The 18,649-nt window shown below is 45.4% G+C and overlaps 2 protein-coding genes and 1 non-coding gene across 5 annotated transcripts in view; all 3 read right to left on the minus strand.

Annotated features, from left to right (window-relative positions):
* Positions 1–18,649, minus strand: part of BUB1 (BUB1 mitotic checkpoint serine/threonine kinase) — a 365,871-nt gene that overhangs the window by 156,422 nt on the left and 190,800 nt on the right. The gene's annotated exons all lie outside the window — the stretch shown is intronic.
* LOC143804735 (T-complex protein 1 subunit alpha-like) overlaps positions 1–18,649 on the minus strand; it is a 68,801-nt gene that overhangs the window by 30,495 nt on the left and 19,657 nt on the right. For all 3 annotated transcript variants that reach the window (XM_077283128.1, XM_077283127.1, XM_077283129.1), the window contains 3 exons: positions 5,338–5,435; positions 2,394–2,504; positions 1,974–2,155 (listed from right to left, as the gene is read on the minus strand). In XM_077283128.1, coding sequence (XP_077139243.1) covers positions 1,974–2,155; positions 2,394–2,504; positions 5,338–5,435 — 391 coding nt within the window. The remainder of the gene's footprint in view (positions 1–1,973; positions 2,156–2,393; positions 2,505–5,337; positions 5,436–18,649) is intronic.
* Positions 9,070–9,203, minus strand: LOC143810834 (small nucleolar RNA SNORA29). Its single transcript, XR_013223214.1, has one exon. It is a non-coding gene; the product is annotated as a small nucleolar RNA SNORA29 (small nucleolar RNA).

The following is an 18,649-nucleotide window of genomic DNA, read 5'->3' on the forward strand; positions in this document are numbered from 1 at the left end:
TCAGTACATTATATGTAACGTTTCAGACAATGATCCTTAAAGAAAGCCTGTCACCGTGAATTTGAAGTTTAATCTGCAAGCACATGTTATAGACCAGGGGGTTCCGAGTAGATTGAAATACAGTTATGTGAAAAAAGATTCAGTATAATCGATGTTTTCATCATTTAATTTTCTGGGATTTTGGGTCCAGGGGGCGGTCCTATCAGGGACTGACAGCTTTCTTTATATGTGTGTATACGATATAGCTGCCAGTCACTGATAGAACAGCCCACAGGGCCCAAAATCCCAGAAAATTAAATGATGAAAACAAGTCATACTGAATCTTTTCTCACAAAATATATCAATCTGCTCAGCTTCTCATGGTGCCTGCAGATCTGACTACACTTTAATTTTGACAAGCTTTCTTTAAAAATGAGCTGGTCAGATGGTTTCATCCACTCAGTGTTTATACGTAACCTTTGGAAACATGCTCCTACAACTCCACCACCACAACTATACCACCCCACATCCCCTCTACTCTCCAACTCATTCTGAATAAGGCAGCCAGGGTCGTATTTCTGTCCAGTCACTACAGCGATACTACCACCACCCTGTGCTAGTCATTGCACTGTTTACCCATCAGCTACAGTAAAAAGTTCTCTCTCACCCACAAAGCTCTCCACAGTTCTGCACCATCCATCACACCAACCTGTGCTCTCCGTTCTGCAACTAATCTAAGATTAACATCCTCCACAATCTGAACCTTGCACTGACATTTTCTAGAATGTACTACACCAATCAGATAAATACCTAGCCCCCTTTTTTTTTTTTTTAAGCTTGCCTTAAAAACATTTTTTTAGAGAGGCCAATCCGCTATCTTTACTGATCTAACCCTTCCCTGTTCTAAAGTTTCCTGAGCACCTGGTCTCTCTTATTCATCTGTCTCTATATCCTCCATATCACTTGGTAACAGTACTTAGATATTAGCTGATGACCGGATCATGCAACTTTATGTCATAACCCATATTTATTATAGAGATGACTGCACCATACATGACAAGCTCTTTCAGCATATCAAGTACCCCATTTCCTTGTAGAATGTAAACTTGTGAGCAGGACCCTCACTGCTACTATAACTGTGGAACATCTTTATTGTCAGGACATGTCAGCCTTGTCAACTGCTGGGGAACATACTGGCGCAATATAAATAAAATGAATATTCATGTGTAAAAATGTAACAGTCTCCTACAACAAATATTTGGAAATTACACTGACTAGAAGGCATAAGCGTGTGCAAAAACTGTATAAAGCGTAGCAGAATATGTTAGTGCTATATAAAAATGGAGATTATTATTATATTAAAAGCAGCTATTTATTATGTTGAATAGCAATGAAAGCATTTTAATAGGTGACCACTTAATGCTACGTCCAGTACATTTGGGAAAAAAAACACAAATGTGCCACTTAATATATCATATCAGATCCTAATTCTTACCCTGAAAGATCATCTTTGGTGCAAACTGTTTTCATTCATCCTTTACTGAACACGGCCACTGACTGAAGGGCATGAGACCCAACAACCAACAGCAGCCCCTGATAAAAACCACTGTGTATTGAAAATTTGCAGTGTTTTTTTTTTTTTTTTCAATTGGGTCACATACCCCTCTATGAGCATCCATGTTAGGGGGCAGAAAGACGGCTGTATTTCTCATGTGCGGATTGCATTTGAATCCTCGTTAGTGATAGTCGTCTCTCCTGACCCGAGAATGACAGCTGCATAGAAATACATCACACTGTCACGGTCAAGTCAGGAAAGGTGCCGTGCCAGTCCGTGCACTGCAATGCGATCCTAACAAGAGAAATAGGACAGTGTCTGCACCCTAAAAGGACAGGATTGCAATGCAGAAGACCAACAGCATTTCTCCATCCAGAGTCAACACATCTCCACTAAACATAGGACGCATGAAAACAAGTTATATTAATATTGTAGTCACCTTGTGAGCCCACAGTGCAGTTCAGCGCATACCCATTAACAAGAATGCTCTCTTTCTGGCTCCGACCATGAGCTTTAAGCACATTAATGGAGTTAATTGGGTAACGGGCTTGACCCTTTGGATCCACATATTTCACAGCAAGTGCAGCATCGACAACCATAGAAGAAAAGAAGTCGCTATCACTGAGCAAACAAGTCAAGGATCAAAGACTGATCGGGCAAAGCTTGTATTATAGGAGCTAACCATCCGAAGTCCTAAAACATGCAGCCATGTTAACTGAAGACGAAAAATTCCTATAGATGACCAAGTGGCTACATCACTTGTCAGAAACCATTATCTGAATATAATTAGCTGTTAAGAATGACTGCCATAATGCCAGCATTGTCTGTGATTGCACCCAGAAAACATGGCAAAGGATACACTCCAATGATTTTAGAAGACATAGAAGTCTTAGCAGCATTAAGAAGACAGTCCTTCCCGAGCTCATCAGTGTTCATAGTGAGGTTTTCATTGATGTATCTAACAGCTTCTCTATAAGAGAAAAAAAACAAAACATTACATTTCAAAAAAGAGCAAGAATTGTAACATATTGGTTGTATACATTAAGACGTTCATAGACACGCATGTGAAGGGAAAGGATAGGAGGTTTAGAGCTACACTTTTGAAATATATATATTTTTAACATATACAGTCATGGCTGAAAGTGTTGTCACCCTTGAAATTGTCCCAGAAAATGACGCATTTCTGCCATAACATTATTGAAATTACATATTTTGTTATACACTTGTTTATTTCTTTTGTGTTATTGGAACAAAACCCACCAGAAAAAAAGGCAAATTGAATATCACTTCACACACAACCTCAAAGTTGGGCTGGACAAAAATGTTGGCACCTTTCCAAAATTGTGGATAAACAACTTTGTTTCAAAAATGTGGTGCTCGTTCAAACTCACCTGTGGCAATATGAAAATCATACCTCCAACCAGATACAAAGGGAAGAGTGCCACACTAAGCACGGATAACAAAGAGAGGAAAACTGAGTACGGTACTTGAAAACCAAAATTGTTGAAAAATCATCATCTGAAGATTACAAGTTCATTTTGAGAGATCTTGATGTTCCTATATCCACAGTGTGCAACATAATTAAGAAGTTTACAGAGATGAAGAAAGCTTGTTGGTTAAGCACATTCTACTGTTTACTGAAACTAGAATGAGGCCTACGAAGAAAAGAACACAGTACCTACAGTCAAATATGGTGGAGGTTTAAATATGTTTAGCTGCTTCTGGCAGTGGGTGCCTTGACTGTTTGTAATACATCATGAAATGGGAAAAACGGATTATGGGCTGCAATGTAGTGCCCAGTGTCAGAAAGCTGGGTTTGCGTCTTAGGCAATGGGTCTTCCAGCAGGGCAAGAACTCCAAAAATGGATGGAAACAATGTGCTGGAGAGCTCTGACGTTGCCTACAATGAGACCAGATCTAAATCACTTTGAAAGCCTGTTGAAAGATCTTAAAATTACTGTTGGGAGAAGACACCCTTCAAATATGAGAGATTTGGAGCAGTTTACAAAAGAAAAGTGGTCCAAAATTCCAGTTGAGAGGTTTAAGTAGTAATTGATTGCTGTTAATTATTCCATAGAGTGTGCAACCAAATATTAAGCCGAGGGCGACAATTTTATCCAGCCCATTATTGGGGTTTTGTGTGAAATTTTGTCCAATTTGCCTCTGTGTTATTGTGTTGTCCCAATACACAGGAAATAAACAAGTGTTCAACATGTTTAACTGCAATAGTTTGCTGTGAGAAATAATTTATTTTTGAACAATTTCAAAGGTGCCAACACGTTAGTTCATTAACCTCTTCCTGACTGCCACTGTACAACAGATGTAAGTGGCACATGTAAGGAGCAGGCTTGGGAGCTTAGCTCACTCCATACAATGCGTGTTTTATCTATATTATACAGGATATACTCAATATCTGCCATGGTTGGAGTTAGATGACTATGGCAATTTAACAACTTTGAAGCTGCAGTCAACTGAAACCAAAGAATTTAAAACACCCCTTCATAATTCAGCAACTGCGGCGTGCAGATGGGTCTTCATGGCAATAATGGGGGCATCTTTGTGCTCCAAAGAAACCCTGTGAAATGTCACTTAAGAGAGCAGTAAGGAGCCAATAGGTGGTCCCTAGTGTAGCACGAGGCAGTGCTCCACCAGAAGGAAAGGACTGACGAGCAGCATTTTTAAAAGTAACTCTCTGGTTTGGCTTTTATTTTAAGTCATGTGACAAGGCTCGTTAAGGGGTCGACATTGACTGTTAGGATTGCTACTTCCGATACGTGGCACTGGAGACAATCTCCAATACTAGTAATCTATAAATATAATTGTCTAAGGGGTACTTCCATCTGTTTGTCTAACTTCTGGAATGGAAATCCCGGGTCGCTGATTGGTCGCGGATATTGGGGCGGGATTTAAACACTGCTTCACTTTTTACTATTGATGCTGCCTATGCAGCATCAATAGTAAAAACATATAATGTTAAAAAAATAATAATAATAAAATAACACACATTATATTCTCACCTTCCAGCATCCGCGGCACTTTTTCCCGCTCCTCGCGACGCTCTGGTCCCAAGAATGCATTGCGGCAATGACTCAAGATCATGTAGCGGTCTCGCGAGACCGCTACATGATCACAAGTTATTGCCTCAAGGCATTACTGGGAACGGAGCGTCGCGAGGACCATCGCTAAAGGCCTGGGCTGGATCCGGGGGCCGCCGGAAGGTGAGTATATATACCGCGTGGGCTGTGCTATATACTACATACATATTCCAGAATACCCGATGCATTAGAATCGAGCCACCATCTAGTTTAGTAATAAGAAAGTTTACAACGGTATTACCATATAATATAACGACATGCCCCTGGCTAGGTGGTTTGAATGTCAGCGGGTTATTGCAATATAAGCTGAAGCCAGCTTGCTGTAGGGGTTAACACAGATTTCAACAATGACTAGTCAAGCTCTGTGGTTTTGTTTATTTGCAATGATTGTTTAGCACCAGGAGCCTCCAGGTCTGACTACACCCAATCTTTTGGCAAGCAGACCATGGTCTATAGCCAATGCAAATAAAGAGCCTGGGGTGGGCGGGGGAATCTACCACCAAGGACTAGAGCTGCAAGCAGTTTGTATTTTCTCCCCGCGTTTGTGTAGGTTTCCTAAAGGTTCTCTAATTTCCTACCGCACGCTAAAGACATACTGATAGGGAATTTATATTATGAGCCCCAATGGGGACAGTGATGATAATGTCTGTAAAGCACTGTGGAATTAATGGAGCTGTATAAACTATTGTTACAATAAATGCTACGCACTTGCAGGCCAGACTATAGCCTCCAATAACGGATGTGGGGTGAATTTTCTGTTTCACAAGCTCATCAGCATTCTTCAGCAACTCAGCGGCAATAATTACCTAGGTACAGAAAGATACTATGTTAAAGGCAAACAAACTTAAAAAGGCATAAAAATGCATGCATAAGTGTATAACTAAGCCTACGAGGCTTTAGCAGGCTGCATTTAAAAAAAATAAATAAATTAAAAAAAAATAAAAAGTACTGTTGTGATGATAGCAGTAAGGTCAATTCTATAAACCAGGGGTGGGGATAATTTTATTTTTCTGCTAAGGGCCCCCCCTTTGGATATTTATACCGTCATTCTGGGCCGTACAAATTACGCACCGACTCCGCCCACAAAGTATGTCCTGACGCTGGCACTGGAGTCAGAATGTGATCTTTCATTGCCCTCGCCTAAGCATTCAGTAGTGAATGTTGCATGCTCACAGAGAAAGGAAACTAATGGGCTGGTGGCCATCGAAAGCTGACTGCTCAAGTACTGCGGTCCACAGGAATCAGCCTGGGGGTCAGATAAAGTCATCGAGGGCCGTAAACGTCCAACGGGTCTGAGGTTCCCCACCCCTGCTGTAAATTAACGTTGTCTCGCACTGTCTCAAGCTGTGTTGCAGGGGATTCCCAGAAAACTGCAACAAGACTTGTGACTTTTACAATTGGGAAACTAAACACATTGGCAGTCTGGGAAAAAAATATTTGGTATAGCAGTTAATATATATATCCAAGCCAAATTAGGTTTTCCACTACTTCGATATTTATGACCCATCCAAAGGATAGATCATCAATATCAGATCAGTGGAAGACCGTGCCAGCAGGGTGCACAGAGTGCGGAGCAGGACAATCTGGCTCTGTACACTGAAGAACTACAGCTCAGCTCCTATTGAAGTAATAATAATTTTTATTTATATGGCGCCAACATATTCCGCAGCACTTTACAATTAAGCGGGGACATATACAGACAAATTCAATACAAGTTAAGACAATTTAAACAGTGACATTAGGAGTGAGGTCCCTGCTCGCAAGCTTACAATCTACAAGGAAATGGGGGGACACAAGAGGTGAAAAGTGCTTGTTATTTCAGGTCTGGCAATTATAATAAATAGGGATTTTCATATAAAGCTGCATGATCCGGTCATCAGCCCGTGTGTTTAAGTGCAATAGTCAAGTATCAAGTGCAGTTATGTGCATGGAGGGTGTGGAGACAGATGAATAGTAGGGTGCAGATTCAGAGTAATATTTGGAAGGAGGGAACAGGGCAAAGTTAGTTTACTGAGTAGTTGATGCGGTAGGCTTGTTTGAAGAGATGGGTTTTTAAAGCGCGCTTGAATAGGTCGGGGCTAGGTATCAGTCTGATCGTCTGGGGAAGTGCATTCCAGAGAGCTGGCGCAGCACGAGAGAAGTCTTGGAGACAGGTGCGAGGTTCGGATTACGGGGGATGTTAGCTTTAGGTCATTTGTAGAACGGAGGGCACGTGTAAGGCGATACACAGAGATGAGAGAGGAGATAAGGCGGTTCAGAACTGTGGAGAGCTTTGTGGGTGAGAGAGGAGTTTATACTGGACCCTGTAGCGAATGGGTAGCCAGTGTAATGACTGGCACAAGATGTAGGCATCGGTGAAGCGGTTGGACAGAAATATGACCCTGACTGCCGCATTCAAGATGGATTGGAAAGGAGAAAGTTTGGTAAGAGGGAGACCGATCAGAAGAGAGTTGCAGTAGTCCAGATGGGAATGAATAAGAGCGACAGTAAGAGTCTTAGCAATTTCAAAGGTGAGAAAAGGTCGGATTCTGGAGATGTTTTTAAGATGCATGTGACAAGAGCGAGTGAGTGATCGGATATAGGGAGTAAAGGAAAGATCGGTGTCGAATATGACCCCAAGACAGCGGGCATGCTGCTTGGGAGTTATGGTTGAACCCTCCAGGGTAATTTCGATGTTTGGAAGAGTGAGGTTAGTAGAAGGGAGAAACACAAGAAGTTCCATTTTGGAGAGATTTAGTTTCAGATAGAGGGAGGACATGATGTTAGAGACAGCAGACAGACAATCCTTGGTATTATGAATTAGGGTAGGGGTGATGTTGGGGGAAGAAGTGTATAATTGGGTGTCATCAGCATAGAGATGATACTGGAACCCAAATCTGCTGATTGTTTGTCCAATAGGGGCCGTGTATAGAGAGAAGAGGAGGGGGCCCAGGACTGAGCCCTGCGGAACCCCGATAGTAAGGGGACGAGGAGAGGAAGAGGAGCCGGCAAAAGATATAGTGAAGGAGCGGTCAGAGAGGTAGGAGGAGAACCAGGAGAGGGCTGTGTCCTTGAGGCCTATGGAGCGGAGCATAGTGAGAAGGAGCTGGTGATCCACAGTGTTAAATGCAGCAGAGAGATCCAGGAGAATCAGCAGAGAGCAATGACTTTTGGATTTAGCTGTTATTAGATCATTAGAGACTTTAGTGAGGGCAGTTTGAGTGGAGTGTACAGAGCGGAAGTGAATTGAAGTGAATTAGAGCTGAGCTATAGTACACGGAGAAGCCACTCTACAGTCATGAAGCTCTGACTCCACACAATTAGAATTTGCCAACAGGTTGTCAGCCCCCAATGATCCGGTATTGATGACCTATTAGAACAAGTGATCAGTATTGAAATAGTCAAATTATTGACAACCCATTTAAACATTCATTTAACAGCAATATTAAGTATATTGAGTTTTGAGGATTTTTTCTTTTCTTAAAACACTTACTGTGCAGGATCACTAGCTTTACTGTACGAGCTGCTTTAGTTGTGGTGGTTTCAATATGTTATTTCCATAATATTTATTAGTCCTCCAGGGGGACCAGAACATGCAATCATTTGATCACTTACATAATACACTACATGACCTACTCATGTAGTGCAGGGTATAAAGCCTGTTAAAGGGAACCTGTCACCAGGTTAGGCCGATACAAGTTACGGCCACCCCCTTTCAGGGCTTGTCTACAGCATTCTATAATGCAGTATATTTACCACCAACCCGACATGTAAGAGAAGAAAAATAACTTATACTCACCAGCGGGGTGGTCCGGTCCAAGGGTTGTCGCTCTTCTTTGTCTGGCGCCTCCCATCTTATGATCGCCGTCCTCCTCCTTGGTTTGTGCAGATGACGCGTCCCTACATCATCTACACAGGCTCCGCTGCACCGTGCTCCTGCGCAAGCTTACTTATCTGCCCTGTTGAGGGCAGAGCAAAGTACAGCAGTGCGCAGGCGCTTTGCCTCGCTGACCATTCCCAGCGCCTGCGCACTGCTGTACTTTGTTCTGCCCTCAGCGCAGCAGCGTGGTGCCGAGCAGGCTGTGAGGATAGTGCAGGGATGCATCATCCACATGAAGCAGGAGGTTAGCATCGCAAGGAGACGGGAGGTGCCAGACCAAGAAGAGTAACACCCCGTGGATCGGACCGCCCCGCAGGCGAGTATAAGAAAAGTTATTTTTCAGTTCTTTCAGGTCGGGTTGAGGGCTTATATACAGCATTACGGAATGCTGCATATCAACCAAGAAAGGCGGTGGTGACAAGTTCCCTTTATTATATTGACAGGTTTGGCCTAATTAATCTTATATTATCAAAAACCTATAAAGCGTGAGGCATAACATTCACACAGAGCTACTAGTAACTAGTATGGTGAAACAACAGTAGCAGATGGAAACCAAGATGCCATCCAGAGGTCTAGATTGCAAAAAAATGTTCTGCTATTTCATATAAGAGAAGGCGAGACGCACTTTCCCCTTCAGACGATAGCAGATTTTGCTCTTCCCCATTAGCATAGCCACTTATTCTTAGAAAAGAAGAAGTGGTACTAAAATGGGGGTTATTACACAGGTATAATATAAGCCCCTGAGCTACAAGATGTGAAGTCACCCATGTTTCACCACTCTTGATACACCCCTATAGACACACAATGTCTGACTTATCAAAGCTTTTGCAAGCTTTGTGCAATTTGTCCAGAGTACGCCGATACCCCATATGTGAGAGGAAAACCACCGTTTGGGCGCATGGCAGAGCTCGGAAGGGAAGAAGTGGCGTTTTGCAATGCAGACTGTTGTAATGAGTGATTCATTAATTAAATTTAAGAGGGGACTGGATTCCTTTCTGGAAAAGTATAATGTTACAGGGTATATACACTAGATTCCTTGATAAGGCGTTGATCCAGGGAACTAGTCTGATTGCCGTATGTGGAGTTGGGAAGAAATTTTTTTCCCCATGGTGGAGTTACTCTTTGCCACATGGGGGTTTTTTGCCTTCCCCTGGATCAACATGTTAGGGCATGTTAGGTTAGGCTATGGGTTGAACTAGATGGACTTACAATCTTCCTTCAACCTTAATAACTATGTAACTATGGAATGGTCTGCAGGCGTCACGTTACGTTTGCAGAGCCCCGATGTACCTAAACAGTAGAAACGCCCCACAAGTGACCCCATATAGGAAACTAGACCCCAAAGGAACTTATCTAGATGTGTTATGAGAACTTTGAACCCCCAAGTGTTTCACGAAAGATTATAATACATAGCCGTGAAAATAAAATAAAAAATCTTTTTTCCCACAAAAATGATTTTTTTAGCCTCCAAATTTTTATTTTCCCAAGGGTAACAGGAGAAATTGGACCGGAAAAGTTGCTGTCCAATTTGTCCTGAATACGCTGATACCCCATATGTGGGGGTAAACCACTGTTTGGGCGCACGTCGTGGCTCGGAAGGGAAGAAGTGGCGTTTTGTAATGCAGACTTTGATGAAATGGTCTGTGGGCCTCATGTTGCGTTTGCAGAGCCCCTGATGTGCCTAAACAGTGGAAACTCCCCAATTCTAACTCCAACCCTAACCCCAACACACCCCTAACCCCAACACACCCCTAACCCAACCATAATACAAACCCTAACCGCAACCCTAACTTTAGCCCCAACAGTAACCCTAATGGAAAAACGGAAATAAGTACTTTTTTTTTATTATTTTTTTTCCCTAACTAAGGGGTTGATGAAGGGGTTTGATTTACTATTTATAGTGGGTTTTTATGCTTGGCAGCTGTCACACACTAAAAGACGCTTTTTATTGCAAAAAGAGGGATTTTTGTGTACTCACCGTAAAATCCTTTTCTCTGAGCCAATCATTGGGGGACACAGACCGTGGGTGTTATGCTGCTTGCCACTAGGAGGACACTAAGTGATACAAAGAAAGTTAGCTCCTCCCCTGCAGTATACACCCTCCTGCTGGCCCTCAGCTAACCAGTTCGGTGCAAAAAGCAGTAGGAGATCAGTAACAACATATTAGCTTACAGCATGTCATATTATATATGAGAGTATAGCATATCGGATTATAAAAACAAGCATAAGCCAATACCAGGGTGGGAGCTGTGTCCCCCAATGATTGGCTCGGAGAAAAGGATTTTACGGTGAGTACACAAAAATCCCTCTTTCTCCTTCGCCTCATTGGGGGACACAGACCGGGGGACGTACCAAAGCAGTCCCTGGGTGGGGACAACGTCAGATCAGGCCCTGTGTAACTGCTACTTACAAGTGCGTCACCGCGGCCTGCAGAGTCCGCCTGCCCAGAGTCACATCTGTGGAAGTCTGGGAATTATAATGCTTCAAGAATGCATGCGGAATGGACGAATCCGCAAGCTTGCAGGCGTGTCTTGTCGACGCCTGGTGCCTAGAACCCACGATAGACAGGGAGATAGGCTGTCATCTAACACGGAAGGACTCCTGGATGGTGAAAGGAATACACCAGGCTAAATGGCCGATGAAGACGGCCAAACCCTTCCTGTAAACGTCAGGAAGCCTTCCTCTTACCGTTAGGAAACCGAAGATACAGTGTCCAACCTTCGGAAGGACGCAGTCCTCAAGACGTACCTACTCAGAGCACTCGCTTCGTTCGGAATATGGGGAACTCATTCCATTTTGTGGACTGGTGCCAAAAGAGATGAGGGAAGAACTATGCCCTCATGACAGTAGTAATACAATACCACCTTGGTAACTAGGGACGGGGAAGGCCTGAGGACAACCTTACCTTGAAGGAAATAAGGGAAAAAAGTCTGAAAAGACCCGTTAGCACCGAAGACTCGTCAGGATGAGGATATCGCCGAGAAAAAAGGGGGCGACCTTCCCTAATAGAATAGATCCCAATGATCTAACGGTATGCAATAGGGAAGAACTACATGTGAAAACATCCTGCGAGGTGGTCCCTACTTGCAGTTTTGTTGCAGAAAGACAGAAAGCTACCAGCTCCGCAAGCGAACTGACGTGGTCAGTGCGGATTTCCGAGGATCACTGGGGCCCTTTCTGCTTCTGAAAAGCTTTCGGAAGTGGAAACTGGTACCACGGAATAACCAGAGCATGCAGTGCGATGGCTCTTGGATCTCGAGGCCGAAAAACAAACTCGAGTACACAGGCGATCAGTCAGGACGCCATCCGAACTACAACTGTAGAGCTCCAGTGAAGGCGGGTCTGATGGAAGACTTTCGGGTGAAGTTCCCACTCACTTGAGGTGAAACCCTGACGGCTAAATATGTTCGCAGCCCAGAGATCTACTCCTGGGATATGTACTGCCAAGATCACCGAGTGATAGATCTCGGCCCATGTGAGGTACCTTGGCCATGGCGCTTGAACGTGGGTACTCGCTAGATGATTGACGTATGACACAGCCGTGGCGTTGTCCAATTGAAATCGGATGGGTTGACCCGCCATAAGGTAGTGGACCTACTATAGGACTACCTTTGAGATCTCCAGAGCAATGATCGGGAGAAGAGGACTGGCATTGGAAGTTACTAGTAACCATGGAACCGGGAGAAAAAACCCTGGATGAAAAAGGAGCTCAGAGACTATCGTCTGAAAGGCTGCTTGACTTGATGAAAACTAACGGAGCGAAGGAAACTGCTTCCATTGTCGTCTCAGTTTTTTTTTTTTTTTTTTTTTTTTTTAAGAACCCTCCCAGCAAATCGAATGAAATGAGGGGATGAGTGAGCAAGAGCGCGAGCTCCCTGTTGAAAAACCATGACCTTGTCTGGAGGGAAATTTACCACCCTTCTGGAAGAGTACCGGATCATCCTCAAAAAGGATATCTGCTGGGCTGGAAATGAGAAGTTGTCTAAGTCTAGCCACCAGCCCAGGTGAGAGGGTATCACAAGTGATATAGACGACTTAGCGTAGTCCTGCAAGGGTGGGTAAACAGTCGGCCAAACAGGGCAGGACGGCCACGCCTCTAGGTGCAAGATGACAGCCGCCATGACCCTTGCTTACACTCTGTGTGCGGTAGCAAGGCCGAAGGACAAGGTCGTGACTTAAATGCTGTTCACGAATGGAAAAGCAAAGGGATTTTTGAAGAGGTTAGGCATCCCGAATGTCGATGGATGCCAGAGACTGCACCTTTTATGTTGAAGTAATGGCTGAGCGGAGGAACTCCATTCGAAGAAGAAGAACCTTGTGAAAAAATTGTTAGAAGTTTGAGGTCCGGGATCGGTCCTACTTCTCGTTCCCCTTTTAGGAACCAAGACCCCTTAGATCTAGACTGTCCTGGACAACCCTTTCACTGTTGGTCGGGGCTGTAGGAACGTACGATCCTTGGTTAGTCTCCCGCTCAAAAATTTGATTGACCAGCTGAACTGTCTCAGGAAAGGGGTACTGGTGTGAATCAAAGTAGTTAAGGTCTCCAGGCAGGAGACCGTTGCTCTAGCAATCCATGCGGCGGCTAGGGAGGGTAGAGGGCTGGACCCGTAGCCGCAAAACGGAACAAACCAGATTTGCTATTTGCCAGATCGTGGCATTTTTAATTGAGGACATATCGGGCAGGGATACTGGTAGGTAAACCACAGGAGATTGTACCCGGTTAATCGGCCGAGTGGCAGAATGCGCCGCTGCTTCCAGCAGGTCATTGCAGAGTTAAAAATTAGGAGCCTCGATCTACCATCCTCTTAACAGGGAAGTGGAGAGGGATCATTCGCCTTCTTGCATCTTCTGTTAAATAGTGGTGATGCAGAGGGGGGTGCTCAGACGCCCGAAAAAGGGTGCCTCTGTACATCCACAAGAGTTCAGGTCTCCGGGTGGACAGGACAGGTTGTCTGGCGTTAGGCCTGGATGCAGAAAAGGATACCTGGAAGCGACCTTCATGTGCCCATCTGTTGATGGTGTGGGGAGACCGGCGCCCTTTAAAGTGCCTGTCGCCCTTAAAAATCAGACCAGGCATAGCGTCCCACGTAGAGGCTTCTATCCAGTGAATCGCATATCTGGACTGGATGGCAAAAGCTCTACGAGGGAGTTTAGACTGAGGGAACTAGTTACACTGGGATAAACTGGGATCAGCGGCAGAGGGCTCCTCATTTATGACCAGTTTCGGATTGGTCACGTGCCCTTAAGACCAGCGAATACTGGTCACGTGCCCTTAAGACCAGCGAATACTGGTCACGTGCCCTTAAGACCAGCGAATACTGGTCACGTGCCCTTAAGACCAGCGAATACTGGTCACGTGCCCTTAAGACCAGCGAATACTGGTCACGTGCCCTTAAGACCAGCGAATACTGGTCACGTGCCCTTAAGACCAGCGAATACTGGTCACGTGCCCTTAAGACCAGCGAATACTGGTCACGTGCCCTTAAGACCAGCGAATACTGGTCACGTGCCCTTAAGACCAGCGAATACTGGTCACGTGCCCTTAAGACCAGCGAATACTGGTCACGTGCCCTTAAGACCAGCGAATACTGGTCACGTGCCCTTAAGACCAGCGAATACTGGTCACGTGCCCTTAAGACCAGCGAATACTGGTCACGTGCCCTTAAGACCAGCGAATACTGGTCACGTGCCCTTAAGACCAGCGAATACTGGTCACGTGCCCTTAAGACCAGCGAATACTGGTCACGTGCCCTTAAGACCAGCGAATACTGGTCACGTGCCCTTAAGACCAGCGAATACTGGTCACGTGCCCTTAAGACCAGCGAATACTGGTCACGTGCCCTTAAGACCAGCGAATACTGGTCACGTGCCCTTAAGACCAGGGAATACTGGTCACGTGCCCTTAAGACCAGGGAATACTGGTCACGTGCCCTTAAGACCAGAGAATACTGGTCACGTGCCTTTAAGACCAGGAATACTGGTCATGTGGGTTTAGGTAAAATCTCGCAGCGAGAAGCGCCAATTCAGGGGGCGGAGCCACAGGCACGACGTGGGCGGAGTCTCGAGACTTCCATGAATAGGCCCAAGCCGGGGCGTAAATTTCTGCAGCCGGCGCCAGCGTAGAAGTGAGGGGTGGTCACACCCGTTGCTCGAGAAAATTGAGTGCTTCCGTGCCAGGCGAAAAGCGCCAGGAAAAAAGGCAGAGCCGCCTTAAGGCGCCACAGTGCGCTTCTGGGGTGCGGCCTACACATCGGCCGAAGCCGGGAGCTAAATTTTTGTAGCCGGCTGGAGTGTTACCTCAAGGAGGTGGGCCACAGGGAAGCCTGAGACTGCCTGTGAATATCCCGCTGCAGAAGCCCATCGCTGCCAGGATCCACTCACCAACGGTGCGCGTCCCGGCATGGAGCCGCCGCGGATGTCGGGTATTGCAGCGTGGATGGGCGTTACCTCAGATGCAGAGATAGAGGGATAAACCTCAATCCATCATCCCTTTTATTAGGGAGGTGGAGAGGAACCGTCCGCCTCCTTGTGCCATCCGCTTTCACAGTGGTGGGACAGTGGGGGCTGCCCGGACCATGGAGAGGGGCTTCTGTACATCCACGAAGTTCAGCCCATCGGGACCGTGAAGGCACCTTCGCCCCTGAAGGGGATTTCAACTGCGGCCTAGTTCGGCTGAAAAAGCCGGGGACTAAATTTATGGAGCCTGCCGGTGGAGCGCGTCGGCGTGCCGCATGCCGAATGATTGTCGCTGGCGTACCGGCCAGTGGCACCCCCAGGACTGCATCTTCCACGCAGGCAGCGTGAGGAAGAATGGCCCCCGAGAACTGCAGGGCGCCTCTCGTCCCAGACGAGAAGCGCCGATATAGGGGGCGGGGTTACAGCCGTGGGAGGGATCTGCCCACTGCGGCCTACTCCAGCTGAAAAGCCGGGGACTAAATTTCCGGCCTGCCTGGCGATGCGTGGCGGCCGCAACGGAGCGACGCTAACCGCCGCAGTTCCCCGACCGCCGGCGCCTCTCCCCAGGGACTCTGCCGCAAGTACCGCCGGCGCCTGCCCCATAGAGGCCACTGTGGCCTACTCCGGCTGAAAAGCCGGGGACTAAATTTCCGGCCTGTCCTGCGGTGGCGATGCGCGGCGGCCGCAAGTGATCCGGAGCGCAGGAGAAACTCCTGTGTACTCACGGTTCAGCCTCCATGGCTGCCGATGCAGGTCCCCCTGTCCCTGCGCGCTCCCTCCGTTCTCGGATCCTCTTCAGGAACTGGTACGTTCCTCTTGTGCAACGCCTGTAATGTGGGCCTTGTATGTCGGGCCCCCGGAGAGGAACATTAGAGCAGGCTCCAAGTACTCGCCGTCTTGCAGGGGGAAGGGAGATCGGGACCAAAGATGGAAACCCGTCGCCCCAGTAAAAATTGGCGTGCTCCAGCGTCGCAGGAGAGGGACGGGGAGGTATACTCGCCGTGCTCGCCTGTTGCTGGTTCGGGGGAGAGCGGGCCCTATAAAAGGGATCCGTCGCCCCCTTCACTCCGTTGAATAAAAATTTACAGAAAAATAAAAATTAAAATTAAAATAAGAAAGTTGGGGTCTGAAAACAGACCCAAGTGCCTCCTACAGACACTAAGCAAGAACTGGTTAGCTGAGGGCCAGCAGGAGGGTGTATACTGCAGGGGAGGAGCTAACTTTCTTTGTACCACTTAGTGTCCTCCTAGTGGCAAGCAGCATAACACCCACGGTCTGTGTCCCCCAAATAGTTTTTGCGTCACCACATTTTGAGAGCTATAATTGTTCCATATTTTGGCCCACAGTGTCATGTGAGGTCTTATTTTTTTGCGGGACGAGTTGACGCTTTTATTGGTACCATTTTCAGGCACATGACATTTTTTTTTTTTTTTTAAATTCGTTTATTGATTACAGCATGAATCATACATACATTTGCTTATATTCGTTATTATCCATAAGATACATAAAACATAACCATGTCTGGGATATTGCAAAGGTTACAAGCAATGCATGTCAATCATTTGTTCATATCTTATTCAAACTTTAACTACCTTAACTTCTAATGAAACCTCTAAAACTAACATGCTGCCGCTTAAAAGAGAGTTCTAGATAGATTCTGCCCTGTAAGTAGATAATGTCCATGCAATCTTACACCCTTTCCTTGTATAATTGTTAAGTTATGTTAACCTAAACAGTATGGCAAGAGGAATTCCATCTTCCCCATATCTTCTCAAATTTGGCTGGATTACCTCTATTCTGATACAATGCCCGCTCATACGGAATAATGGAATTTACCAAGTCGACCCACGCTCTAAGAGTTGGGCAAGAACCCCCCATCCATCGCAGAGCCAACACCTTCCGTGCCAAAAACAGAGTCTCCCTCAGAAAAATTCCCGTATGACGATCCCAAGTCTCAGCCTCCCATACTCCGAACAAGCATACCAGGGGTTCAAGTGGGATAGGGATCGACACCAGTGATGTCAATAATGTCGTTACCTCATTCCAGAATTGGAAGGCAATAGGACATTTCCATATCATGTGGATAAAATCTGCATTGCTAGAATGGCATCTCAGGCAGTCTGATGAGTGTAGACGACCCATTTTAAAGAGACGAATCGGGGTCAGATAGGATTGATATATGATGTATAGTTGTGTCATCCTATTATTAACTGATGGGGAGACTTTAGTTGGGGATTCCAAAATTTCGTCCCATTCCTCTCCCAGTGTGTCTGGGAGAAGCCGTCCCCACTTCCCCTTAATTGAATCTATGGTGGATCCCTCACCCATGGATAACAGATAGGTATACAGAGAGGAAATAAGTCCCTGGGGACCCTGCGAATTAAGGATACCTATTAACCCCTTCATGACCCAGCCTATTTTGGCCTTAATGACCTTGCCATTTTTTGCAATTCTGACCAGTGTCCCTTTATGAGGTAATAACTCAGGAACGCTTCAACGGATCCTTGCGGTTCTGAGATTGTTTTTTCGTGACATATTGGGCTTCATGTTAGTGGTAAATTTAGGTCGATAATTTCTGAGTTTATTTGTGAAAAAAACGGAAATGTGGCGAAAATTTTGAAAATTTCGCAATTTTCACATTTTGAATTTTTATTCTGTTAAACCAGAGAGTTATGTGACACAAAATAGTTAATAAATAACATTTCCCACATGTCTACTTTACATCAGCACAATTTTGGAAATACATTTTTTTTTTGCTAGGAAGTTATAAGGGTTAAAATTTGACCAGTGATTTCTCATTTTTACAACAAAATTTACAAAACCATTTTTTTTAGGGACCACCTCACATTTGAAGTCAGTTTGAGGGTTCTATATGGCTGAAAATACCCAAAAGTGACACCATTCTAAAAACTGCACCCCTCAAGGTGCTCAAAACCACATTCAAGAAGTTTATTAACCCTTCAGGTGTTTCACAACAGCAGAAGCAACATGGAAGGAAAAAGTGAACATTTAACTTTTTAGTCACAAAAATGATCTTTTAGCAACAATTTTTTTATTTTCCCAAGGGTAAAAGGAGAAACTGGACCACAAAAGTTGTTGTCCAATTTGTCCTGAGTACGTTGATACCTCATATGTGGGGGTAAACCACTGTTTGTGGGCACGGCAGGGCTCGGAAGCGAAGGAGCGCCATTTGACTTTTTCAATGAAAAATTGGCTCCAATCTTTAGCGGACACCATGTCGCGTTTGGAGAGCCCCCGTGTGCCTAAACATTGGAGCTCCCCCACAAGTGACCCCATTTTGGAAACTAGACGCCCCAAGGAACTTATCTAGATGCATAGTGAGCACTTTAATCCCCCAGGTGCTTCACAAATTGATCCGTAAAAATGAAAAAGTACTTTTTTTTCACAAAAAAAATTTTTTGCCTCAATTTTTTCATTTTCACATGGGCAACAGGATAAAATGGATCCTAAAATTTGTTGGGCAATTTCTCCTGAGTACGCCGATACCTCATATGTGGGGGTAAACCACTGTTTGGGTGCACGGCAAGGCTCGGAAGGGAAGGCGCGCCATTTGACTTTTTCAATGGAAAATTAGCTCCAATCGTTAGTGGACACCATGTTGCGTTCGGAGAGCCCCTGTGTGCCTAAACATTAGAGCTCCCCTACAAGTGACCCCATTTTGGAAACTAGACCCCCCAAGGAACT

This window comes from Ranitomeya variabilis, chromosome 2 (genome assembly GCF_051348905.1).
Source record: "Ranitomeya variabilis isolate aRanVar5 chromosome 2, aRanVar5.hap1, whole genome shotgun sequence".
Taxonomy (NCBI): Eukaryota; Metazoa; Chordata; class Amphibia; order Anura; family Dendrobatidae; genus Ranitomeya; species Ranitomeya variabilis.